The 24,958-nt window shown below is 57.7% G+C and overlaps 2 protein-coding genes and 1 long non-coding RNA gene across 5 annotated transcripts; 1 reads left to right on the top strand and 2 right to left on the bottom strand.

The window, feature by feature from the left end:
• Window positions 1-916: 916 nt before the first annotated feature.
• DBNL (drebrin like) lies at window positions 917-10,395 on the bottom strand. The gene is made up of 12 exons (XM_023747572.1): window positions 10,271-10,395; window positions 6,535-6,590; window positions 5,087-5,199; window positions 4,631-4,705; window positions 3,701-3,847; window positions 3,066-3,143; window positions 2,585-2,733; window positions 2,465-2,513; window positions 2,188-2,272; window positions 1,692-1,787; window positions 1,486-1,598; window positions 917-1,288 (listed from the first exon to the last, which is right to left on the bottom strand). Exons 1-12 carry the CDS (start codon window positions 10,351-10,353, stop codon window positions 1,064-1,066), a joined length of 1,269 nt encoding a protein of 422 aa, XP_023603340.1. The 5' UTR covers window positions 10,354-10,395; the 3' UTR covers window positions 917-1,063.
• On the top strand, window positions 9,494-21,594 carry LOC106695166. The gene is made up of 2 exons (XR_001346237.2): window positions 9,494-9,627; window positions 21,205-21,594. It is a non-coding gene; the product is annotated as an uncharacterized LOC106695166 (long non-coding RNA).
• UBE2D4 (ubiquitin conjugating enzyme E2 D4 (putative)) lies at window positions 13,444-24,794 on the bottom strand. Of its 3 annotated transcripts, none has more exons than XM_023747574.1 (8): window positions 24,779-24,794; window positions 22,528-22,591; window positions 22,285-22,397; window positions 19,419-19,450; window positions 19,254-19,331; window positions 17,295-17,400; window positions 16,487-16,580; window positions 13,444-14,175 (listed from the first exon to the last, which is right to left on the bottom strand). In XM_023747574.1, exons 3-8 carry the CDS (start codon window positions 22,370-22,372, stop codon window positions 14,130-14,132), a joined length of 444 nt encoding a protein of 147 aa, XP_023603342.1. In that variant the 5' UTR covers window positions 22,373-22,397; window positions 22,528-22,591; window positions 24,779-24,794; the 3' UTR covers window positions 13,444-14,129. The 3 variants fall into 3 exon arrangements, with proteins under 3 accessions (XP_023603342.1, XP_023603341.1, XP_023603343.1); XM_023747573.1 differs by having other exon boundaries at window positions 22,285-22,380; window positions 24,779-24,788; XM_023747575.1 differs by lacking the exons at window positions 22,285-22,397; window positions 22,528-22,591; window positions 24,779-24,794 and adding an exon at window positions 20,134-20,229.
• Window positions 24,795-24,958: the final 164 nt, after the last annotated feature.

Below are 24,958 nucleotides of genomic sequence, written 5' to 3'. Positions count from 1 at the left end.
CAGCCCTCCCAGAGAACAAGCGCAGGAGGCTCACTTCACTCACATCTTAAACCTTTTTTATTTTTTGATTTTTATTGATGAGAGAGAGAGAGAGAGAGAGAAAGAGACATCAGTCACATCTTAATCTTTATGCCTCGTCCAGGTGGCTGCAGCACTCCCAGACACCAGGAAGGTGGGTCTCACCCGGGGCCGCCAGGCTGTCACGGCATCGGAGCTGGGGCCTGGGTGGGCAATGCTGACTCCACGAACAGAGGTGGGGGCGGGGGGGGGGGCGTCTGGGACAGGGGGAGACGGCAGGTGTCGCCACAGGGCCAGCAGGCAAGAGCACAGATGTGTTTGCCGCTGCGCCCAGGTACTCAGGGGCCTTGTTGTCCCATCCCCAGTGCCCAGAGCCAGGCAGGGGACAGAGGAGCAGGAGCACGGAGCAAGACCCAGACCAGCTGCTGCTGCCAGAGCTGCCGGCACCGACTGGGCATGAGCCGCCGAGTCCACGACTCGGCTCCCCAACCACCACCCCTCAGAGCTGCAGGGAACAGGAAAGGCAGAGGCCCCTGCTGTGGGGGCTGCTGGAAGCGTGTGGGAACCACTGGGTTATTGCTGCATTTGCGGCCCATGCCAGAAAGAGGATGGGGTGCAGTATCATGCCGCCACCTCCAGCAGTAAGGCCATGTGGGGCGGGGACGAGGCCACAGGCAGCCTCACTCAATGAGCTCCACGTAGTTGGCAGGAAACATGCCAAAGTGGCCGTCGGGTTCGTTTTCGCGTCACCAGCCTTAATCGATTACTTTGAAGCCGTGATGAGGTTCTTGGGGTCAAAGGAAATCTCGGTCTTATCCGCTGAAAAAGAGGAGAGCCCGATGCTTCACTGGGAGCCCCAGGCACCCGCCCACCCGTCCCCCACACTGTGCCAGGGGCCTTTCCCTACACACCTTCCCCTAGGGCCTGGCTCTGGGCCCGTCCCAGCCAAAGGCTGGAGACAGCACTTCCTCCCGCACCAAGGCCACCCCCAGAGCCACCTCTCAGTCACACCTTCAGGCTCTACGACGAGGGTGGCACAGGGGAGTCACGCTGTGGATGAAGAGCTGCCTAGGACCCACAGAGAGGCCTGCTCCTCTCTCGCCCTCCTGTCTTCTGACACCCCTGGGGCTGCCCCCCTGAGGAGCCTGTGGGGGGGGGGGGTTGGCACGGTACCTGCCTGGTAGTCGTACAGGGCCCGGGCACAGAGGCCCTTCCCGCTCAGCCCGGGGTAGTGGTCCACACGCACAGAGCCCATGTCCTGCTGCTCCCCCTGCCGGACCGGAGAGAAGTCTGTGCCCAAGGCCAGGCCTTGGGGACCTCACAGTGCTCCCCACCCAGAACCTCACACACAGCTTATCATCGCACAAGCGGCTCCAAATTTAAGGGAGTGAGCCTCCCAGGTGTGGCTGGGGAGGCCGTCTCAGGGCCCAGGTCCTCGCAGCCCTGACCCAGGTGCAGGGAACCCACCGTGGGGGGCTCCTCGTAGAGGGTCTCCTGCTCTGGGGGCTCCTCGTACAGGGCCTCCTCCTCCGCCTGCACCAGGCACTCAGGGGCACGGGGCGCGGGCTGCTCACAGACACCTGCAAGGGCAGTGCAGCCGGCTCGGACCCTGGGGAGGGAGAGGACACCCCGCCTCCCCCCACCCCAACCCCCAGGATGGCCGAGAGCCTTGCCTGCGCTGGGCCTTGAGGCGGCGTGAGCCCTCTCCCCGCCGAGGGGGCTCTCTGGCTGGGGGAGCTGCCTCTGTAGGAAGGGGCTCCGCAGTTTGCCTGCAAATCGACAGTGAACAGGACTCACAGCGGCAGGGAGAACACAGCCCTGATCTCTCTGGGCCCTGCTCACCCACCGGGACTGGATGGGGACTCTCCCTCTGCAGCCCCTGGGGGCATGCGCAGTGCGGGGGAGCTGGCTGGAGGACTAGTCCTGTGTCCTTTGGGGGCCGGAGAGGTGACTGCTGTGGGCCCCTGGGACCCAGCTGACAGCCAAGTGTGATCTCTACCAGGGCTTATGGGGCCGGGGCTGGAGGTCCCCACCCTCTCCTCCAGGTCTGGCTCTGCAGGAGGTCAGGGCAGATGCTGTCCTCACGTACAGGTGCTCCTGGCTCACTTGTCCCTACACGTCCCTCGCCTAGCCCTGCTCAGGACAGGGCCAGGCACAGAGAACTCTCACCTGGCTGGGGGCTGGAGGTGGATGCGGTGGACACGGCTCTCTCCTTCTGCATGAACATCTGCCGAGGTGACTGCTGACCAGGCTCCTGGGGGCACGCACAGCCCCAGGGTGAGCGGGAACCGTGAGCCTGCCCACCTCCCACAGTGCTGGGGCTCACAGCCTCCCCGGGATGGGGTGAGGTGCACCCACACATCCCAGGTTCCCACCTGCAGGGCAGCTCGCAGCGGGCGGCCTCCACCCAGTGCGGGACGGGCCCTCCGGTGTGAGCACCCCTCACCTGTTCCTCTCTGCTCCTCGAAACCACTTCCTGCTGCTCAGATTTCCTGCTGGGAGGGCAGAGGGCAGCGCTGAGCCTCTGCCTGCTGACCCCGGGCAGCCCCATCTCCCCGGGGCTCACCTCTGCCTGGCCTCCTGGCCCTGCTCCTGGTAGCGCTGCTCCCGGAGGGCGGCCTCCCGCAGCTCCCGCTCCCGGCGCTCCTGCTCCAGCTGCTGCCGCTCCTGCTCCGCCCGCTGCTTCTCCTGGGCCCGCCGCTGCTCCTCCTCCTCCTGCAGGGAGCGTGCTCAGCCCAACCCAGCGCAACTCTAGCCTCCTCACTTAACCCGCTAACCCCTGGGGTTAGCACGGACGAGAACATCGCACCAGTTTTTTGTTTAATTTATCTTTATTGTTGAAAGTATTACAGACGTCCCCCCTTTGTCCCCCTCCCCTCCGCCCCCCCCGCCCCAGGCCTTCACCACACTACTGTCTGTGCCCATGGGTTATTCTAGAGCTTGTTATGAGAAAACTGGCAGAGAGAGAGTGACGTGCTTACTCCATGCCTGGCCACACTGGACGCTCCACAAACGCCCGCAATCACTGTCGCGCTGGCAGCACTCACCTCTGCTTTGGCCCAGAAGCTGTCTTTGCCGAACCTCTTGATCTCTGACACGGCATTGGTCTTCTGGTACACGGAGCCCTGCGGGGACGGGGACAGAGTGCAGGGCCCAGGCAGGGACTGTCAGGACAGCACCCGGCAGACGCAGTGTCCCCAGCCCAGTGCCCGAAGGAGGCTGATAGCAGGTTGGCCTGAAGGCCGTGGACACTGCTGAGCAGGGAGGTGCAGCCCACACAGCAGGTGGGTCTCTGGCTGCGCCAGGCCCTGTGGGTGAAACCAGGGCAGGTCTAGGGCTTACCTCTAGCCAGGAGCCATTCCTAGGAGGATGGCCCCCCAGCTGCAGACAGCTGACCACCATGGCGGCGCCCACCACATCCCTATGGGCCCCTGCTTACTGTCAGGGGTCTCGGCTCCCCACCCAGCACCAAGGCCACAGGCCCACAGGCGTCTGCCCCGACTAAGAGGGGCCTGCCCTGTCTGCCACTTGTTCCCCCACGGCAGCCACCACACAGGACACACTGGTGCTGTGGCCTTGAGACCAGGCAGGCAGGAGACAACCCGAGGGATCAGGTGCCGAGGTCGAGGCAGCCGTCTGGTCGCTGGGAATGCCCCGCACCCACGGCCCCAGCCCCACTCACCACTGGGGCCTGAGGGCCCATGTCCTGGAAGCGGCTACTCTCCCTGTGGAAAGTGTAGTTGGCACCCGAGGCCCTGGCCACCTTCTGCATGATACACTCAGGCTCCACGTCCTCCTCGGCCCTTGCATTGATGGTCACGTGGGCGCCCTGCAGTGAGAACAGTGGCTGCAGTTCCAGGAAAGACCGCATGCTGTCTGCAGGTTAGGACCCGTCTTGCTCGTGCGTGAGGCCCTCATGTCTGAAGCGTGTCCTGTGGCTCTGCCTTGAGCAGATGGCTCAGGCATCAGAGGGTTCTTTCTCATCACTGACACCAGCCCTGACAGACGTGTAGAAGCCAGCACACATCATCTACACGGGCCACTGACCGCGGAGGAGCCAGCTCTGGCCTCTGCCTGTCACCAAACACCCAGTGACCCTCTCTTCCGGCTCCTAGCTGGAGAAATGGAGGCACATCTGAGGAAGTGTTGGCAGAACTGGAAATCGAAGTCCCGGGTCTCCTTGCTAGTGACCAAGGAAATGCAGTCACCTGACCCTCAAAAACAAATGCTTTTGAAACCACACAAGGTTCCATTTATGACTGACATGCAGAAACGGATGGGAACCAGTGCATCGAGGGGACATGTGTGGGCACTGCACCTCCTCAAATCCCAGCATCACGGCTGGGCCCTGTTCACAGCACTCAGGAGGCCGGCAGGAGCAAGGCCTGCCAGGACCAGCTCCCGCCCGCACGGTGCTCCCCGTAGTCCTTGGCCCCGCCTCCCCTGAAGCCATCCCCAGGCCCCTCTGCACACTCGCTGAGCAGCCTCCGTCACACTGAGGCCCAGACAGAGCAGGACGTGGGGCACACCTCCAACTCTGACTGTGGGTTCCATCGCTCATTCCACGCACACGGGGCCTGAGGAACTGAGGCCCTGCAGGGACAGCCCTCACCTTCAGGAAGCTGGCCATGGTGCTGACGTGGTTGGCACACACACCCTTCCGCACATCGTTCACGCCCTCGCCCGTCTGCAACACAACACACCCAGCATGACCTACCCATTTCCTAAAGCCACTGCCCTCCTAGGGACTTGGCCGTTTGTTGGGGCAGCTTCCACTATGGGGCATTGAAAAGCCTTGTCCCCACCGCCCGCCCTGCACTCCCAGAGCCTCCCCAGCCTTTCCCAAGCCCTCAGCTCCCAGGGGACGAGAACAGGGTGTCCTGTGGTTGTTGGTACTTCATTCTGCAGGAGTATTTCTGGGCTCGGAGGGAGTGAGGGGCCCTCTCTGGGCCACAGTGAACTAGCCCTCCGGCTGTGAACTCTCCTCTGCTCCAATCACTCAGGGCGGGAGGGAGAGAGAGCGTCCTGGTCACACCTAGACAGGACCTGAGCCCCAGGTTTCACATACCCAGTTGATGAGGACAAACTTGGGCAGGCCAGAGTTGGGGTCCTTCACCCTGCAGAACGCGTACATCACCTTCCCGCTGTTGAGCTCCTCCACCACCTCCTCCAGGCCCCCCTCTGCAGCAGTCACAGGAGGGTCACAGGCAGCAGGCACCCCGCCCACCCAGGACCCCACCCATCAGGAAAGGAAGCCCAAGCTGCCTCCTGCATCAGAGTAAGATCCTGGCCTGAAGGGCAAGCCGGCGGATGCAGGACTGTGCTGACGAAACTCCGGTGACTTTTATCGCACTAGTGTAAACACCATTTTGTAAAATAGAAATGAGCCCTGGTTGGTGTGGCTCAGCAGTTGGAGTGTCAGCCTGTGCACTAAATGGTCACATATCTGATTCCTGGTCAAGGGCATGACCTGTGTAGCAGGTTCGATCCCCAGCCCTGGTCAGGGTGTGTACAGGAGGCAACCCATCGATGTGTCTCTCTCACGTCAATGTTTCTCTCTCCCCGTACCTCCCTTCTTTCCTGGACCCCACAAAGGGCCCTGCCCATGTGGCTGCTCAGACTACAGGGCCACCTTGGAGGGCTGTGAGCAGACAGGACCGACCCTCAGGGCTCAAATCTTAGATGCTCACAGGAAGTGACGGGGCAGGAAGGGCTGCCCAAGACGTTCTCTCTGGACCCTGAGACCGAGGCCCACCATGTGCTAGGGTTTGCGGCTCTCACCTGCCTTGCACACCTCCCCAGATTGTGAAGAGGGGCTCAACTGCTAAACCCTGCAACGGTCGCCCGTGGCATCCCAGCACCACGGGCGTCCCAGCGCATGAGGCCACCGCAGTGGCAGTCCTTCTGGAAAGAGGGCAGGGGGGAAGGTGCTGGAGAGAGGGTGGGGCTCTCTACCAACAAATCCTCAGAACCAGCCGCTGGGGGCAAAGCTGTGCCTGGCCCAGGTCGGGGAGCTGGCCACGAGCACAGGAAGCCAGGCACCTCTGGGGGCTGCAGCTCGCCCCGCTCCCACCAACTCTGGCCAGGGGAGACCTCCTTATAAGACCGCCCGCGGACACGCATGCCAGCAGTACTTTTCCAGGTCCCCCCGTCCCAGCTGAGCATGGGCACTGTTGCACCCCGACCCATCAGATGGGGCGGAGGGAAAAGTGCGTCTGCTCTTCCTCCTCCACCTCCAGCCCAGGCCACCGTGAGCTCTCCCAGCTACAACACAGGGCAGCCCTGCCTGGCACCTCAGGCCAAGAACATGGAGGAGGGCTTACTTTTACTTGGAAATCCCCGAGACCCCCCATCCTGCCTGATCAGGGGCCAGAGAACTCCTCAACACTGCCTGCCCAAGCCCTCCTGCTGCTGGGAGGGCAGAGATGCCACTGGAGCTGGGGCCCTGACAGCCACTCTCCCTCCACCCCCTCACCCTCCCTCCGGGAGCCCCTGGATCCCCCTGGCCATACTCACCCCCAGTGCCAGCCACACGGATGTCATTGCTGTTGCCTTCATAGGTAAACAGAGCCCTGAAACAAAGCAGGGGGGCTCTGTAGCCAGCACCGAGGGCACTGTCTGCCATCATCCCTGACAGCTCAGCATGGCCGTCTCTGTGGGCCAACACGGGCCCCACCGTGGCCCACTGTGCCTGCCGAAGCGTGGCCTTCTCAGCTCTGAAGCTGCGACGATGCTGGCCTGCCTGACCATAGGGGCATGTGAGCGATGGACCGGACGGGAGCGTACATCCACTCTGAGGAAGGCTGAGCCTAAGGTGTCATGGCAACTGTTTCCACATGCACGCGTGACACACTCGCCTGGCTGCCAGGTGTGTGAATTTGAAAAGTCAAAGACACCTGCACATTCCTGAACCCAAAGCACAAAGGAGAAGCAGGAAGGAGGGATTGGCACCAGGCCCCTGGGAAGGTGCTGCCCCCTGGGCACGTCTGCCGTCTTCTGGGGCCTGCAGGCTGGTGCAGCAGGTCTGTCTGGGTCGTCACTCCCCTGACAAAAAAATGTGCAACACCAGAACCACAGGGGTCATGACTCAGCACGGCCCCTGGTCCTCAGGGGACAGGGTCCTTGTGGGGCAAGATCTAGACCAGTGGTTCTCAACCTTGGCTGCACATTAGAATCACCTGGGAATCTTTTTAAAATCCTGATCTAGACCAACCAGAGTCTTCCCTCTGCACAGGTGACCCTGCCCACACCACTCTTCATCCTGTAAGACTAAGTATTCATAAGAACTCTGGAAGAGATTTGGGCTTAAAAACATGTGCCCCAGAGGTGTTTAGGAAATAAGGTAAATTTTACTAAATGAGAGATACATATGGAAGGCTCCTTGCCAGAGCACAGGCCGGCTGAGCCAGCCGGACAGACCAGGATCCACGGCAATCAGTCTGACGGGAACCAAGTCAGCTCCTGCTCGGCTCCCCACGGCCCTGCTGACCCCACTGGGCGGAGCTGCCTCGACTTTCGACCCAAGAAAGTCGGAGGAAACGAAATCCGATCCAGGCCCAGGGGATCTGGTTGACAGGAGGACACGCTGCCAGGAAGGAGCAGTTTCCCAGGAGAGGAGAGAGAATATGGAAGGAGAGAAAGAGGGACAAAGAAGACCTGGCAGGCGGTAGACCTCCCAGAGAACTTTCTGGAAGAGGTGGCTTTCCGGTAGTGCAGCCACCAGCACCAACTCTGCAGGAGCCCAGCTCCAGGCCGTGCTGTCGGACAGCGAGTCGATGGGGAAACCTGGTCTAGCATGTCCTCTCCCCAACGGAGGAGAGAACGCTATTCCCCCTGAAGGCCACAGAAGTCAGGAGCACAGACCAGCAGCAGGGACAGCGATGGCCGCCCAGCCGTGCTCTTCCAAGAAGGGACGCAGCAGCTCCCAAGAGCCACGCTCCGTGCCTGCCCCCATCCTCTGGCCTCTCTCCTTTCTACCCTGGGCTCCAGCCTTAGCCATTCTTGGATGTTCCAGGTCAGAGGCTCATTCCCACATTTCCTCAAGTCCCCGCTTCTTTCTGATGAACATGAAAAGAGGGGTTCCTGGCCTGTTCATGGCACATGAAGCATGGGGCACTGGACACCTTATAATCCAGTCATTCCTTCCAAACACACTGAGAACCTGCTGCCTGCTGGTGATGGGAATGTAGCCACAAGAAAGCCTCCGAGAGGGACACACAGCCACACGAGCACTGCCAGGTGGAGGGGTGCAGGAGCTGACCCAGGCTGTGATCTAGGGAAGAATGACCAGGGAGAACCAAGAGAAAGAGCCAAGGTGCAGAGCTGATGTCCCCACAGGCCTCAGGCCTGGCCCAGGATCACCCAGGGCTGTGAACCACACCGGAGACCACCTCTTCTTGCTCTGATACCAGCTTTCCTGTCTCCCTCATTCCACCCTTCTTCTGAGCACTGACCACACACCACAGCCCTGCACCAGGGACAGACAGGGCCCACCATGCTGCTTCTGGAAAAGAGAAGGCAGCACAAAACCAAATGGGTCTGGAGAAGCTGGGAAAATGGGACCGCAGCCAGGGGCCGAGGCAGTGAGGAAGCCCCTGCAAAAAGGCCACTGGGGAACTGAGAACAACTTTGGGGGGGCCCTGGGATGATGTGGAAGGGGGGCACTCCCAGCAGAAGAGGCAGCCACAGCAAGGGCTCCGAGGACGGATCAGCCTGCAAGTCTGAGGAAGAGAAAAAGAGGAAGGGCCCCGGGAGTGGCGGTGAGGAGCTGGGCAGTCAGGGCCTGTCAGCCAGGTGTGGAGTCTGGGCTTTATTGAATGAGCGACGGCAGTCACTGCAGGGTTACAACAGGGAGTGGGGACTTGCCACACAGTATCTGCTGACAATGATGGCAGAGGCCAGGGGCACAGCCACTGGAGCCCAGGGGTGGGGAGGAGGCTGGTGAGATGGATGGGCTCTGATTGGTTAGGACAGCGGTCGGCAAACTGCGGCCCCTTGAGTGTGGCTCTTCCACAAAATACCACGTGCGGGCGCGCATGTACAGTGCGATTGAAACTTCGTGGCCACACTCAAGGGGCAAAAGAGCCGAATGTGACTCGCGAGCCGCAGTTTGCCGACCACTGGGTTAGGAGGAAAGAGGAAGCTTGGCACCCTCAGAGGAGGGGGGGCCTGGGGGGGGGGTTTGCAGGCAGCTCTGGGAAGCAGCTCAAGGAAAGGCTGAAACATGGGAGGCCTGAAGAGGGACCCCTGAACTACATCATCCCCAAACCAGGGACAGTCGCTGAGAAAACTGAGGATAAAGAGAGACCTGGAAGGCCCACAGGACACCCAGGAGTCCTCCAGGTAAGTCAGAAAGGGCTGCACCCCAGCACGCAAAGGAGCAATGCCCTTAACCGGGAGGACTGGCGAGGGCTGCAAAGTCAGGCTGCGTGAAAGCCACCTTGCTGGGCACCAGGGGAAGCAGCGAGGAGAAAGCAGCACTTGACAAGTGGAGACCGGTCCCAGCAGCGCAGCTGCACCCCGCGGGCCCTGCCCCGAAGTGGGGCCTCTTAGTCCGCCACAGCTGGCATTTCTGACCGGACCGGCTCAGAACCAGCCCGGGAAAACCATGTAAGCAAAGGGGCTGCCCAGTCACCCCAGAGACTCGGACCAGGCTTCCAGGGGCCATAAAGCCCCAACCTCAGGAGGCTACGGCCTCGCAGAGGAAGTGACCGGAGGTGGAGGTGGGGGTGGGGGTGGGGGTGGGGGGACGGCAGCAGCACCGACAGGCGGTCCTCTCCCCTGGGCTCCGGCACAGGAAGGGGTCTCCTTGGAGAAAGGGAGGTGCTGACACCTACGTGCACAGAGCAGGGACCCAACCCCCGACCTCCCTATTGGACGCCTCCGGGCAGGGCTCCGGTCCCGCCGGGCCGCCAGCCGCTCTCGGAGGCCCGTCCGGGGACTCGGCGTTTGCAAGAAGCCGGGCGTGGCTTCCGCTTTCTCAGGGGCTGGGAGGTCCCGGCAGCAAAGCAGAACCCGGCGCAGCCCCTGAGCGCGGCCCCCGAGCGCGGCCGAGCGCGGAGTCCGGGCCCGGGAGAGCCAGGCGGGGTGGGGAGGGCCCGGGGCACGCGGCGGGCACGGCGCCGGACCCCTCCCGGGCGCGGCGCAGGTGTGGGTGCCCAGGTGAGCCCGCCCGCCCGACCGGCCGACCGCCCGACCGCCCGCCCGCGGCCGCATGGCTCCGCCCCGGCTCCCGCCCCGGCCCGGCGCCCACCAGTCGGTCGGGGACTTCTCGGCGACCACGCGCGCGTAGGCCTCCTGCAGCGCCGGCCCGTTCCGGCTCAGGTTCGCAGCCATGGCCCGGCTCGTCCCAGCGCCACGGCTTCCGGGCCCGCCCCGCCCCCGCGGCCGGAAGCCCCGCCCACCCCGCCGGAAAGCCCCGCCCCAGCAGGAAGTGGGCGGGGCCTCGCGACTCCCCTGAGGGCGCGGCCCCACGTCCTAACAGCATCGCGGTGGGGTGGAGAGTCCAACCTAGGAACTCGGGGGGATGCAGGCATTCAGACCAGAGCAGCCAGTCAGAAGGATGGCGGCTTTCAGGGTGTCCACCCACAGAAATGCCAATGACCAGGAGGATCCCATCTGTTCCAGCCCCGCGTGGCCTCATGACTACAGAGCTAGAGAAATGGAATCATTTTTTCTAAAAAGAAACCTTGTTATGCTGCGTGGTCAGTGGAATCCAGTAAACAAATACTTCGCAGCTTGAGAGAAGAAGAAAACCTCACTGAGTCCCTGTGAGGGTTTGAACAGAGGCAGGAGGTGGGCGGGCTGCAGTCCTGGCCGGGTCTGGCACACAGGCCTTTGGGGGCAGTGGCTGCAGGGCCTCCTTTTAGGGCTGAGCGCAGCCACCACCCAGGACAAGATGGCTCACAAGCGGGGGAAGGCCCTCCTTCATTTGGGAGGAGGGCTCTCCAGCCGCCTACCCTCTTGCCTTGAGGGTCTCTGGCTTCTCAGGTCTTGCCTGAAGCCTCAGCCCAGCTTCCTGCTGTCAAGTGAGGGCTCCCAGGAACCAGCAGAACCCGCACGGAGGAACGGAACATACAGGCAGTGGGGATTTCGAAGTTTCACAATTTTGCTGACATTTTAACCCCAAATTGTCAACAAATCCATCAGTCCTTCCTGCTTCAGGATGAAGGCCTGCACTGCTGGGCACCTGACGCGGATGCAGAAATGGCCACACAAGGGTGGCAGCCCTGTCCTGAAGAGGGTGGGGAGTGAAGGTCTGAGAGAAGAAGCGAGAGGAAGGGGACAGCTTAAGGAAAATTAAGAAGCTGCTATCTAGGCTGATAGGTTTTGCAGATTCTTTATAGTTTTATGATTTTATTAGTAATAAACCTGTCAACAGGGAGAAACCTGGGTAGTAGGGACGGCAAGGCCAGGACTCCTGCCGTCATGGGGTGCTGACTGCCTTCCCTCCACTTTCAGAGGTCCCGCATTCATGACTAGATCTAATCCCGGCCCAGCCTTGCTCAGCACAGCTGGGAGGAAGCGTGTGCTTCAGTGACAAGAGGCACAGGAAGGAGGGGCTGGGGCCGGAGAGACCAGGGCTCCAGGCTGGTCTTGAGGCTTCCTTGCCTCCCTTTGGGTACCACAGACAGACCTCAGGCCACGAGTTCTGCAGGCCTGTCCTGCAAGCACTTGTTTGGCACTTCAGGAAACTATCTCCTGAACTTCACAGACAGAAACCTGCCCCCCCCCCCGCCCCCCCGCCTTAAGCAGTGAGGTGGTGTGGACACAGTTTCAGCTCTGAGCTGCGAGGCCGGGGACGTTTGCATCTAGCACCTTATCCCTGGTCAGGAGATTGTGACCCTTTGCCATAGTCTTGGAGTTCCTGGAGCCCGACGAAGGATCACGATCTCAGCGCTATCCCCCAAACCCAAGCGCTTCTGGCCATAGTTAATGGTCACTTGTTCACGGTGGATCGATTGCTTAAGGTCATGTATCTCCCTGATGTCTCTGGTCCACAGAGAAAAAAGCCACATTGGTTGTTTTTTTGGACCTGCTGTCCAGTTGGCCACCTGCGTCACACCTTAGAAACAGGATGTCTGCACACGTGGGTTACACGGGAGCTCCACAGCACAGGGCATCCTTTTTTTTTTTTTTAATATATATATATTTTATTGACTTTTTACAGAGAGGAAGGGAGAGAGAGAGATAGAGAGTTAGAAACATCGATCAGCTGCCTCCTGCACATCCCCCACCGGGGATGTGGCCGCAACCCAGGCACATACCCCTGACCGGAATTGAACCTGGGACCCTTCAGTCCGCAGGCCGACGCTCTATCCACTGAGCCAAACCGATTTCGGCCACAGGGCATCCTTGAAGTAAGATTTTTGACCTGAGAAACCCATTCTTCAGGCATGACAGGCGGGCGAGTTTCCTAGGGGGAGACACTCCAGGGGACTTGCCAGGATCACGCCGGGTCTGGCCCTTACAGCACAACTCAGGCTGGCAGAGGGTGAACAGCAGTTTGCACTGGGATCCCAAAGGGCTGATTTCACTTTCTCCACCATGTCTCCAACAGAGACAGCAGGCGAGGGGAATTTTGACAGAACTCAGGAAATTCATCAGCTTCTGGGAGTCCTATTACACTCGAAAGTGACCCAGTCTCAACACCAGGTCGAGCTGGGATTTCCCCTCTGATCCTCTGACTTGTCTCTGAAACGTGAACCTGCCCCACCTTCCTGTGCTTTGTGACCACTGTCTGATAGCCTTCCCAGGGGTCATGATAATGTCATTTTCCTGTCTATGAAGATTTAACATTTTGTTTAAGCAAAGACCAAAGGGGTGGCAAAGAGACAAAAATTAAAAAGGCAACCTCACCATGGTGACAGGCGGGGAACAGGCCCATAGTACCCCCAAAGTAGCCTATGGTATCAGGGTGCTGAATGGGGACCCCCCTAAAGGAAATGCACATGGCTCAGACTGCTGCCCAGGGCACCTTGGCAGTAAAGCTGTGTGACAACTGGGGACTCCTGGAGCAGGCTCACCTCCTGTGGTCACCTTTCCTCAATCCCAGCCTGCACAGGCCCCGCCTGGCCATTTGGGGGCGGAATTTCATGCTTCATCCCCTGCTCCTATTCACCCAAGTTACTTCCATGGCTGTCCTGGAGGGGACCACTTAGGAAAGACCAGGTCAGATTTGACTTTAGAGGTTTGAAACCCTTCAAATTTCCCCTCAGGAGGTTTAATTAGAACACTCCGCCTGCCCTTCTAGCTTATCTAACCTCAAAGCTCTGAACTCTAAGGACAACCCTTAAAATGTGTCGCCCCAGAAAACCATGAGGCGGCCAGCCACTCAACAGGCTGTTCTAATTCAAGGTCCCAAAGAACCTGTTACAAGTTTCCATATTTTATGTTTTGCCTGGAAAAAAAAAATAGACTCAAATGTCAGTTATCATTTAGGGGTACGCATGAATTACATTTTATTTACATTTAAAAGTCTCTCCCTGCCCCTGTGCTCTGGTCTGTGGGTGGCACACGCTGGACTTAGTGTAGGCTCCGTGGAGGGAGGGAGGGAGGGAGGTGGTGAAAAACCTCTTCCCACAGGAAGGCAAAACCCCACTCTCTCCAGGTCTTGCTTCTGAAAAGACAGTCATCTCCTGGTGTTCCATGCTTTCTATCCCGACACTGTTTGCTGCTTCTTGGTGTGAGGGACAGTTCCCAATTCCCTGGAGCCTCCTGGGATATGGTTTATGGCAGACAGGATGTGAGGAAAGCCTGCCAGCTCTGCCCTGGACGCCCAGGTTGGCACTTAGTCCCAGAAGGTGAGGGCCAGGCTGTGTGATGCCACAGCCAGTGATGCCACCATGAGTGAGGCAGGGTAGGGGAGGTGACAGCAAACTGTCCCCGAGTCCAGCAGTGAGTCGGGTGGAGGGACTGATTCCAGCGTAGCGAGGAGGCTGCAGATCTAACGGTGACTACTGCTTTGGCATCAGGATGGGATGGTATCAAAGCCACACGGCTGGAGAGGGTGGAACCATCATTCACTCGTGGAAGAGATGACACCCTATGGGAGGCTCAGCCAGGGGCTCAGCTTCTCTTGAGCAGTGTCCCCTGTGCAACCTCCAAGGCACTCACATAGCATATTTCTGTGTCCACTCTCGCGCCAGTTTGTTGTACCTGGAAGAAAAAAGCAGAGGGGCTGATGTGCTTATTCAAAATGGTCACTTCATTCAATGTCGAGGAGAGAACAGGACTAATACAGGGATGCTGCTGCTGGCAAACATCGAGGACTAAGGAGTGAGTGGAACAAAGGGGCCTGGCACGAAAATATGTCATAGTGCCTGTGAACCCCGCCCGTGGGAGTCCTGATGCTCCATAACTGCCTCTTGTGGGAGATGTGGTAATGCATCGACCATCTCTCTTCCTCTCTCCTGTCTCACAGCACCGACGAGGAGGGTCAGGAAAGGGGCTGCCCAGTGAGACTCCAGGACGCAGGCCTTGGAGCCTGGCCACCAGAGAGGGAGTCGTGTAAGCATGCGGCATGTGCGTTTATTCTCATTAGTGTAATGAGATCGCGTGCCATGGGACTGTAAGACAGATTTGTAGTTAGAGGGCAATGAAAAAAACCACTTTTGGTATATCTAAAGTATCTCGTAAGTGTTAAATAAATACAGTTCGTAATGTAGTCAATTAAAAATGTCTTTCCCATTCTGGAAAACTCAATGAGGGAAATAATGATCTCTATAAAGCTTTCAAGATTAATATAAGTTGGAGAAATCACATTCCATTCTAATCTCTTCAGACAAGAGAACTGATAAACTAAGAGACTCTCTGGAGATGTTCTTTAAGAGCCAGCAATTCCCCACCCTCCTACCACCACACCATGCACTGCTCACAGGCCAGGCTCCTGATGCCAGGGCCCCACCAGGAAGGCCCTTTCTCAGCAGACTGTCAATGCCAGAGGTTTTCCCATGGGGAGGTGAGGGCCCAGTCCTTTCCTCTATCTGCGTCCCCATCAAAGACACCCCCAGACCACAGTGCATGTGATGGTGCTGGCCTAATGGGTGGAGTTCTACGACTCTGGGTCTGGTCATCAGTGTTTAAACAGAGTTGAGGAGGCAAGGATATACAATGGGGTAAAGACTGACTCTTCAAGAAGTGGTTTTGGCAAAAATGGACAGATATGCAAAAAAATGAAACTAGACCACTTTCTTACACAATATACAAAAATAAAATCAAAATAAAGACTTAAATGTTATACCAAAACTATAAAACTCCGAGAAGAAAACAAATGGGACTACATCAGTGAAGGAAACCATCAACAAAACAAAAAGGCAACCTACTGAATGAGAGAAGATATTTGCTAATGCGACATTCAAATAAGGAACTCATACAACTTAACACCAACACCAAACAATCTAAATAAAAAACGGGCAGAGTTCTTGAATAGACATCTCTCCAAAGAGGACATACAGATGGCCAACAGACATGAAAAGGTGCTCAATATCACTAATCACCAGGGAAATGCAAATTAAAACCACAATAAAATTTTGTCTCACACCTGTCAGAATGGCTACCAATAAAAATCAACAAAAACCAAGGGTTGGCGAGGATGTGGAGAAAAGGGAACCCTCACGCATTGTTGGTGGGACTGCAGATTGGTGCAGCCACTATGGAAGAGCAGGGAGGTTCCTCAAAACTATAAACATAGAGCTGCCATACGATCCAGCAATTCCACTTCTGGGTATTAGTATTTAAAATACCAATTCAAAAGGAGATATGCATCCCTATGTTCATGGCAGCATTAGTTATAATAGCAAGATATGGAAGCAACTTAAGTATCCATCAAGAGATGACTGGATAAAGAAGGTGTGGTATGTATATAAGGAAATATTACTCATCCATAAAAAATAATGAAATCTTGCCATTTGTGACAACATGGGTGGACCTGGAGGGTATTATACTAAGCGAATAAGTCAGAGAAAGACAAATACCATATAATCTCAGTTATATGTGGAATCTACAAAAAAATAAAATAAAATAGGGCTGGCCATGAGGGTGTGTCAGTAACGCAGCGACACACTGCTGACTGCTGAGCCTCAATCAGGAGGCCTCCGCCTTACCCTGGACTATCTGAGAAGACACTCTGTCCTATGCTATCAAGTTTAGAATGTAATCCAGCATTTTCTTGTCAGATTCTTCTGAGCCCATTCTTGGCTGACCATGACTCTGCTGACCTTAAGGACAGGCTGGGCAACAAGAGTTTAGGGTTTTGTGGCAGCAGCTGATGAACTACCAAGGAGGGTGAACTGCTCTTATCTCCTCCCTTTTCTCAGAGACAAAGGGGATGTTCATGAGAGAGTCACCCCTGCAGCCTCGCACGGCCTGGGCAGGGCAGGAAGATGTCTGAGGGAACCTCGTCCGCCAGGAGGCACCAGATCAGGGTGGGTACCACTGGGGCTCGAAGGAGCCCGAAGAGGACGCGTACTTCTCTCGGTTGGCCTTGTAGGTGTGAGCTATCTCTGGCACCAGAGGGTCGTCAGGGTTGGGCTCGCAGAGCAGGGAGCAGATGGACAAGAGCACTGGGAAGAGAAGAAGAGCTGGGTCAGCCTTGAGGCTGCCTGGTTGCCTGGCTCTGGTGAGCCCCCCAACTCAAGCTCTCTTCTGTCTGAATTATTCTGCTTGACACCCCGAAAGTCATGAAAGGATTTGCTTTGCTCATCTATCAGCTGAACCGAGCTGGCCCAGACACAGCTGCTCCAGGGAGGCCGCAGCTGCCACACACCTTTGGTGTGTATTCCCAGGGGCCTGTTTCCTCATCAGGATATGGAACTCGGAAAACTCTGGAATGGGGGGGGGGGGGGTGGGCAGCTTTCCCTCTGTATTCACCGTGCAGCCTTTGAAAACCTGGCCCGCCAGCTGCCCGTGCCCCCACCCCCTCCCCGCAGCTGCCTGTCAGGCTCTGCTGCCTGCTTCGCCTCACACTCCCCTCTGCTCATTTCTTGGGCTCTGGGACCCTGTTTCCCTCTGGCTGATTTTTTTACCATCCCACCCACTCCACTGACAAGACACTCACATCGTTTACATTCAGGTTCAGAAGGAATAGCTGCATTTCTGAAGCCCCCTTTAGATTGGTCTCTATAACCCCATGTAGGCAACCGAACCCTGTGGACTCGGTTGGGGTGGGAACAGCGTCTCCCAATTCCTCCCCCAGGAGCTGTGGGAAGCTGTCTGCTGTCTCTGAGCCTCAGTCTCCACCCAGGGATGCGGGGGCAGAAGGGCTGCTGTGAGGCTACCTTCAGACACTGTCAGTGATGGAGACCAGTGGGACTGCAGGACGTCGAGACAGATGCTGCCGTTGCTGTGGATGTTGGGGTGGTAAATTTTGGTCGTGAAAGCCACCTGAAGAGACAAGAGATCTCAAGTGAGACAGGCAACAGGGGCGCTCTAGACAGCGTCTCTGGAAAAGGGACCGAGGGAGGCGGAAGAGGCTGCTGCTGGCTCCACAGGCCTAGATGAGCTGGGCCCCTACCCTGAACCCCGACGGGACTCGGGTGGGACAGCTGAGGGAAGTCCCCTGACCCATTCATTCTGAACATGGGGCCTGACCCACTTCCCTAAAGCAGTGAGTGGGCTCTGAGGAGGGACAAGGGCGGCAGCCGCACTGGAAGTGTCCTAAGTAATGGGCTTAGGCACCGGTTCTTTTCATCCTCACCGGAAGATATGTTTTTATTGATTTTTAGAGAGGGAGGGGAGGGGAGGGGGGAGAGGGAGAGAGACAGACAGACAGACATTGATGTGAGAAAGATGGACTGGTTGCCTCCCGCACATGCCCTGACCAGGGCTGGGGATCGAGCCTGCAACCAAGGTATGTGCCCTTGACCAGAATCAAGCCTGGAACCCTTCAGTCTTCGAACTGATGCTCTATCCACTGAGCCAAACCGGCTATGGCACCAAGGTTCTAATTTTATTTTTTTTTTTTAAATATATTTTATTGATTTTTTACAGAGAGGAAGGGAGAGGGATAGAGAGTTAGAAACATCGAGGAAAGAGGAACATCGATCAGCTGCCTCCTGCACATCTCCTCCTAGGGATGTGCCTGCAACCCAGGTACATGCCCTTGACCGGAATCGAACCCGGGACCTTTCAGTCCGCAGGCCGACGCTCTATCCACTGAGCCAAACCGGTTTCGGCAAGGTTCTAATTTTAAAATAATCAGTCTACCAGTTGTACAGTCAGAAAAATAATCTAAAATGTGGACCCACATACATTGCTGTGACCGCCCCTGACCTGTGCCTGTCCTCTTGGCTCCACCGTGAGCACTCAAAATGCACTTCTTCTCTCCAGCCCCATGTGCCCACTGCTGTGGCCTCCACCCCACTGCTACAGGTCCTTGGGCTCCTCTGGCCTCCTCCCCACCCTGGGCCCCTGACCTGCTCAAAATGAGCCCGCTGCCACCCTCCCTGCCACTCTGTGTTTCTTGGCGCTCGGCCACCAGACAGGACTGTTCCGTAAGAGGCAGGGCTCCTCTGGGTTGGGCTCTGCCCTAGGCCTTTGGCACCTGGTGAGTAATGGGCAGCCCTGCTGGGCCAGGGTGTGGAGCAGGCCCCTCCCGCCTTCTCCCTCCATTTGGTGGTGCTGTCCTCCCTGTGAGGCCCCATGGCTGGGATGGTGTGTGTGCAGGGAGGTGACTGCCAGGCCCACTGACACTCAGGTCCTGAGCCCATAGGGCAGTGGTTCTCAACCTTCCTAATGCCGTGACCCTTTAATACAGTTCCTCATGTTGTGGCGACCCCCAACCATAAAATTATTTTCGTTGCTACTTCATAACTGTAATGTTGCTACTGTTATGAATCGTAATGTAAATATCTGATATGCAGGATGTATTTAGGCGACCCCTGTGAAAGGGTCGTTCGACCCCCAAAGGGGTCGCGACCCACAGGTTGAGAACTGCTGCCATAGGTTATGAGCAACATTCCTGGGCTCCCCCTCCAGAAACCAGTAGCAATCCCCCTCCCCCGCCTGTCCTGTTTTTACAGCCCAAACATCCCAGGACAGTGTCCAATGCCCCTGGGGCAGGGCTGAGGGCTCCTGGCCGAGAGTGAGAGGGACGGCAAAGAAGGGCCAGGTGCAGCTACAATCAGGCAGAGCACCGTCCCCGATGGCTCCAGGGTTTCAAGTTTGGGCTGTGATGGTGCAGCTTGCTGCACCACTGACTAGAAGGGCCCCTTCATCACACTCTGAGCCGTCCTCACCTTTGGGGGTTTGAATGGATAATCTGTGGGAAAGTGGATGTTCAGGAAGAAAATGCCTCCTTGGTAAGGACTGTCATTCTGGAAGATGAGACAGGCAGTTAATGCGCACAGAAGCATGCGGCCAGGGAGGAAGCGCAGGGGTGGCGCTCAGCGGCAACTACCTACCGGGCCGGTGATGGTGGCCTGCCAGCAGAACCCTGCAAGACAAACAGGAGGATGTCAGAGACCCCCCACCAAATGTCTACTCCATCCAGGGGCCCCCAGACTCCCAGGAGATCTGGCTCACAGTTAGTGGTTATCACCAGGGAGGCTCATCAGTGACCAAGACTGACAAATGGACTCCCACATGGCTGATCTGAGGGTCCAGTCCCTCTGCCAGGACCCACAGCCCCACGTGGCCCGTCTCTCGATGTGGCCAGCCCCACCCTGAGTCACACTGTCGGTGGGTCAAAGCCTCAGGTAGGCAGGGACTGTCCAACAGCAGGAAATCGCAGAGATCACCTCCCGAGGCTGCGGACAAAGGCAGATCTTGGACAGAACTAAATTCTTTACACCAACGGTTCCCTCTCCTCTTTGCACAGAATTAAGGCTTCAGCCATTTCCCATCTTCCTTTTTATAAATCGCTTCCGCTCCCTCCTTCCCAGGGTCATTCTGAAGCCCTCTGCCAAGGGTCTCTCAGGAGCCATGCCCTTGGCTCTGGAACCTCTATGGGGCCACCCTCCACGGTGTCTCTCCCACATCGCCCTGGCACTGCCCACGCTCTGGGGATTCGGTGACATCATGCCTGGTGCTCTCTCTGCATCTCAGTCCCAGAGAAGCTCCAGAGCACTCGGCAAGGCTGGCCTGGGGGCGGGGGGGTGGGGGGGGGCAATGACTCACCTCCAGGCTCCCAGGGCAGTGACTCATCTTTGTGGAACATCCCGACCACCAAGTGGGCTACTGAGACCACTGGAGGGATGTGTCACTCTCTAGGGCAGTGGTTCTCAGCCTTGGCTGCACATGAGAATCACCTGGGAATCTTTTTAAAATCCTGATTTCTGGGCCTCATCCTCCGGAAATTCTGTTTTTTTGTTTTGGGGTGAGGCCACAACATGAGTAACAAAGAAACAGAATGATTCTCATGTGCAGCCAAGGTTGAGATTTTAAAAAGATTTCCAGGTGATTCTCATGTGCAGCCAGGGTGGTGGGAATGAACCCAGAGTTTCAGACGTGCTGGGTTCCTGCCACCTGTTCAAATACCCCCCCCGCCCCCCCCCCACGCTCCCTTGAAAGCAGAACAGGAAATCATCAAGGCACACGGAGGGGCAGGTGCAGGGACTGAAGGGAGGTTTTCCAGACCCTATAGGTGCCAAAGGAGTCACGGCCACCCAGGACCTTTTCAATACTTCCAGGAACTGGTACAAAGAGCACACTTCACCTGTAACAAGGCTGCCCGAGCCGACCGAAGTGTCGCTTCTTTTGCTTTTGACTGGTTTTATGCCAACTCGTGCTAATTACTAGCTGTGGTTGGCAGGTGGATATACCTTTCCTAATACTGTAGAACGGAATTCCTTATTAAATGTTTTTGATAAGTAACACGAGGGACTGGGAGCCCATGGGGAGAAGTAGAGAGTGAAAGTGGTTCCTTCTGGGACCTTTGAGGGCTGAGGGGGCTGCACAGGGCTTGGGGCCCGGTGAGAAGAGAAGGCCCCAAAATAGAGGAAGAGAAAGGAAACTGCAGGGACTGCTGGAAAGGGGAGGCATGGAATAGCCCAAAAGCTTAGGTGTGTCCAAGGTTGTATATGCCTCAGCCGGGAGGTGCTGAGCAGGGAGGGGGACTAGGCCGCCCTCCAGCAACGACGCTGCCTCCGGCACGGGTCTGCCGTGAAGGTGAGCGTGCCACCAGGGAGCTGGGCTGAGTCAGGACCAGCTCCATCTTACCAGCCTCCCTCGTGTGCATTGTTGTGACAGGTAACATGGGAAACTATGCTACGGAGACCTGGATGCTTGGAGAGAGCGCACGGGGCAGGTGCCAAGCAGGACCAGGAAACGGCGGCACCACAGCCGCCCTGTTCAGCAGACTCACAGGCGACTTCGCACACCCACTCTCAGTGCTGCAGCCCAGAGCACGTGCCTGTGGCCCACCGCCTCTCTCCTGCCAGCTTGGTGAGGTTACGCTTTCTTCTTTATTGCAGTAACATGTGTAACACACTGGTGACAGACAGAGTTACCAGGATGGGTAGTGACGGTGGCTGCCTGGCGGTGTGGATGTATTTGACACTACTGAACTGTGTACTTAAAGGTGGTTAAGATGGTAAACGTGATGTGCATTTTCACACAATAAAAACAAAACAAAACACGTAAAATGTCATCTTAGCCACTTTAAGTGAGAAGTTCAGCGGTATTAAGTGTATCAGTGTTGCCCAGCCACCATTGCCCATTCTGACACATCTTTCATGATTCCAAACAGAATTCCTGCACCGTTTCTGCCTCTCTCCACTTCCATGAGCTCCCTCCACTTTTGGTCCCAGGCACTTGCCTACTCTAGGTATTTCCCCAACCGGGACCACACGTTAGCCCTTTTGTGTAAGGCTTATGTGACCGTGCATGCTCTCAAGGCTCATCCGTCTTACAGCACAAGTCAAAACTCCTTTCCTCTGTGGCTAACCACACGCTGCTGTGTGGACACCACACTCTACTCACCCCTTCACCTGTCGCTGGGCACTTGGGCCTTCGAGTTCTGGTGGAGTCCCTGTTTTCAGTTCTTTGGTGTCTGTGCAGGACACCCCCTCTTTGACACCATCTCATAGTCATGATGAGTGAGAGTGGAGGTGAGGTGGGAGCAGAACATGTACTTGGGGGCCCATGAGCTGGGCAGCTGGGCCTCGGCCGGTCAACTGTAGAGGAGCCGAGGGCTGCCTGCTGCTCCCCGGGGAGGACCAGAGTGGGGAAAGCACAGGCCCTCCTGCCCACCCCGCCCTTGGCAGAGGCCAGGTGCCCCACGTGCAGCAGCACCACCGCTTTCATGCCCACTTCACACCAACCACCCACGTCTTCGTTGGTCAGAGGCACTTTCCAGAAGCCAATGTGCTTGCAGGTGCCCCGGTGGAGGGGTGGTGACGTCAGGCACCATCCTCATCAGCCAGGCTATGAACACAATGCATCTAATGAAAAAGCAGTTCACGAGCAAATGAGGGAAAACAGCGAGTTTTCTTAGGAAACAGCTGGGCTAGTAAATTTCGGGGTCTTGATGGCAAGGCCCCTGTGACCTGGAGCCTGGAAGAGAATACTCACAGTCGTCTCCCACAGGTCTTGCAGACCACTGGGCAGGAGGATCCCTCTGCAGGTCACTCAATTCCTAGAACACAAGGAGCGGCTCAGAGCTGTGTGCCGGAGGCTGCTCTGCACCCACACCCCTTGGCCAGACGTGCATCCTCCGGGGGAGGGCTTCCAGGCCTCAGGAGCAATTGGCCTGGCAATGGAAACAAGAGACCGGAAGGTCTGCTTGTGGTTGTGAAGACACCTGTTAGTGTGTGTCAGCATTTCCATTTTGTAAGTTGGGAAACTGAAATGTGAAGAGGTTAAGCTGCCTGCCCAAGATCACCGAGCTGAGAGGGCAGGGCAAGGAGTTCTGTGTGAGTGTGCCTCACCCTCAAGCCTACCCTCGCTCACACGCAGGTGAAGACAGGGTTTTAGCTCTGAGCTCCAGAGTTAATGCATGGAAGCCTTCAGCCCAGAGGAAGGACAGGGCTCCTGCACTTCCATTTTGCTCCCCTCCCACCTGACCCACCATGGGGTGTGAGAGTAAGGCCACGATGACTGATGCAGCCGCCTGTGTACCTGCAGAGGAACGGGAGTTACTACAGCTCGACTCACAATCCCCTGGTTTTCCTGGCACAGCACGAGCATCAAAGCCCAAGCTTTCGGACGGTGGCTCTAAAAGTGAGTTTGCATGTCCCTGCATGTGTCTTCATCTCCATCCTCCCAGGTTCCAGATCTGGGCCAACCTCGGAGTTCCAGGGAGGCTCTAAAGCCCAGGAAGAAGGCACAGACCAAGGTCCAGCAGGTGGCAGGGGCACTCCCCGGGTCTGGAGAACATGCACAAAGCTCACACCTGGCTGGCGACACTCCTCCTACCTGAACAAGCCTGAAAACGAGCCAGGCACCAAGACCCGCCTGACCCCCGCTGTCTGGGGCATGCTGACCATTCTAGTTTCCCCCACTCCCCACTCTGGCTCTCACGCCACCTGTGCCTACTCCTCCTCCCCTCGAATACTGGCCACGGAGCAGTGTTGACACCACAGCGGCCAGCAAGCACTCCACATCCGGCCACATTTCATCCCAAAGCATTGGTTGTAAACACCCCGCAGCTTCCTACAGTGCCCACGTGAGCTGCCCTCGGTAAGCTCACAGTAAGTGACAAAGCAGAAATGAACGTGGGCAACAACTAAGGCCACAGTACAGCAGGGAAGGCGGGCCACCGAAACCTCCCAAACAGGGGACAGGACGGAAGGCACCTTGGAGATGCAGTGGGGCCACCGAAACCTCCCAAACGGGACAGGACGGAAGGCACCTTGGAGATGCAGTGGGGCCACCGAAACCTCCCAAACAGGTCCTCCTGCCCACGCCTACGCTCAGCAGCCCCACCACCACGGCCACGGCCACGGCCACGGAGAGAGAAGGGCGGTCAGGACAACCCTGGAGAGACCAGAAGGGCCGAGCGCAGGCCCGGCTCCCCGTTCCCCCAGAACGCCGCCCTTCTCTGGGGCGTGGGAAACGGTTACTGGGACCTAATGTTTCTTCAAAGACCGCGAGTCTTGTCTTTTTTTTTCTTTAATGTGTTGATTTCAGGAAGGGAGAGGGAGAGAGATGGAAACATCAATGATGAGAGAGAATCATTGATTGGCTGCCTCCTGCAGGCCCCCTACTGGGGGCGAGCATGTGCCCTTGGCCGGAATCGAACCCGGGACCCTAGTCCGCAGGCCGAGGCTCTATCCACTGAGCAACCAGCCAGCGCAAGACCGCGAGTCTTGATGCAGGGAGTCCAACAGCATCGAGGAGCGTCAACTGCTCACCGGGATTTAAAGGAAGAACAATGTGATTTCAGAAAAACAAGCCCGCACGCTCCCGCGTCCCTAACAGGCGCTGGCGGTGGCGCGGGGGCGGGGCAGCAGGTGCGGGCCGGCCTCGTTCGGTTCGGCCCCACGCGCCGTGCCCCACCCTCAAACTTTAAAATTAAATTTATTGATGGAGAAAGAGAGGAGAGGGAAGGAAACGTGGATTTGTCGTCCGCTGATTTGTGCGCTACTGGTTGGTACTGTACGTGCCCTGAGCGGGTCCAACCGCCATCCAGGCGTCCGGGGCGCTCGCACCAACGGCGGTACCGGCCCGGCCTGCGCGCGCCGTTCCGGCGGCGGTTCGACTCCCTCCGGGCAGGTGTCGCCGCGCTCGGTGCCCCTCCGACCGCGTCCACTCGGGCCAACGACCCGCGGGCGAGTGGACGCTGGGGACTCGCAAGGAGCCCGAGGACCAAAGGGCTCCTTACCTTCTTGATCCGCTTCCAGGCTGCTGCCGGTCCAGGGCGGCCAGAGGCTGCCGGCTGCCGGCTCCGCCGCCGCGCAGCGCCGCTAGGGGAACGGCCGCCTGCGCATGCGCGCCGCGGGGCACTGTGGGCCGCGTCCGGGGGCACTGTGGGCCGCGTCCGGAGGCGCGCGGGGAGCGAGTG

Source organism: Myotis lucifugus, unplaced genomic scaffold, assembly GCF_000147115.1.
Source record: "Myotis lucifugus unplaced genomic scaffold, Myoluc2.0 scaffold_913, whole genome shotgun sequence".
In the NCBI taxonomy this organism is placed as follows: Eukaryota; Metazoa; Chordata; class Mammalia; order Chiroptera; family Vespertilionidae; genus Myotis; species Myotis lucifugus.
Note: the sequence above shows the minus strand (reverse complement) of the source record. Positions and strands in the feature narration are given on the sequence as shown.

What these genes read in the sequence shown, in the direction of transcription:
- DBNL (XM_023747572.1), bottom strand. Translation starts at nt 10,353, where the DNA reads ATGGCTGCGAACCTGAGCCGGAACGGGCCGGCGCTGCAGGAGGCCTAC. An exon ending in GAGAAGTCCCCGACCGACTG is followed by an intron (nt 6,591 to 10,270) that starts GTGGGCGCCGGG and finishes GCTTTGTTTCAG; the next exon opens with GGCTCTGTTTACCTATGAAG. An exon ending in CCATGGCCAGCTTCCTGAAG is followed by an intron (nt 3,848 to 4,630) that starts GTGAGGGCTGTC and finishes TTCTCACTGCAG; the next exon opens with GGCGCCCACGTGACCATCAA.
- UBE2D4 (XM_023747574.1), bottom strand. Translation starts at nt 22,372, where the DNA reads ATGAGGATGGTGCCTGACGTCACCACCCCTCCACCGGGGCACCTGCAA. An exon ending in AGGCCACCATCACCGGCCCG is followed by an intron (nt 19,332 to 19,418) that starts GTAGGTAGTTGC and finishes CTCATCTTCCAG; the next exon opens with AATGACAGTCCTTACCAAGG. An exon ending in ATCACTGACAGTGTCTGAAG is followed by an intron (nt 16,581 to 17,294) that starts GTAGCCTCACAG and finishes TTCTCTTCCCAG; the next exon opens with TGCTCTTGTCCATCTGCTCC.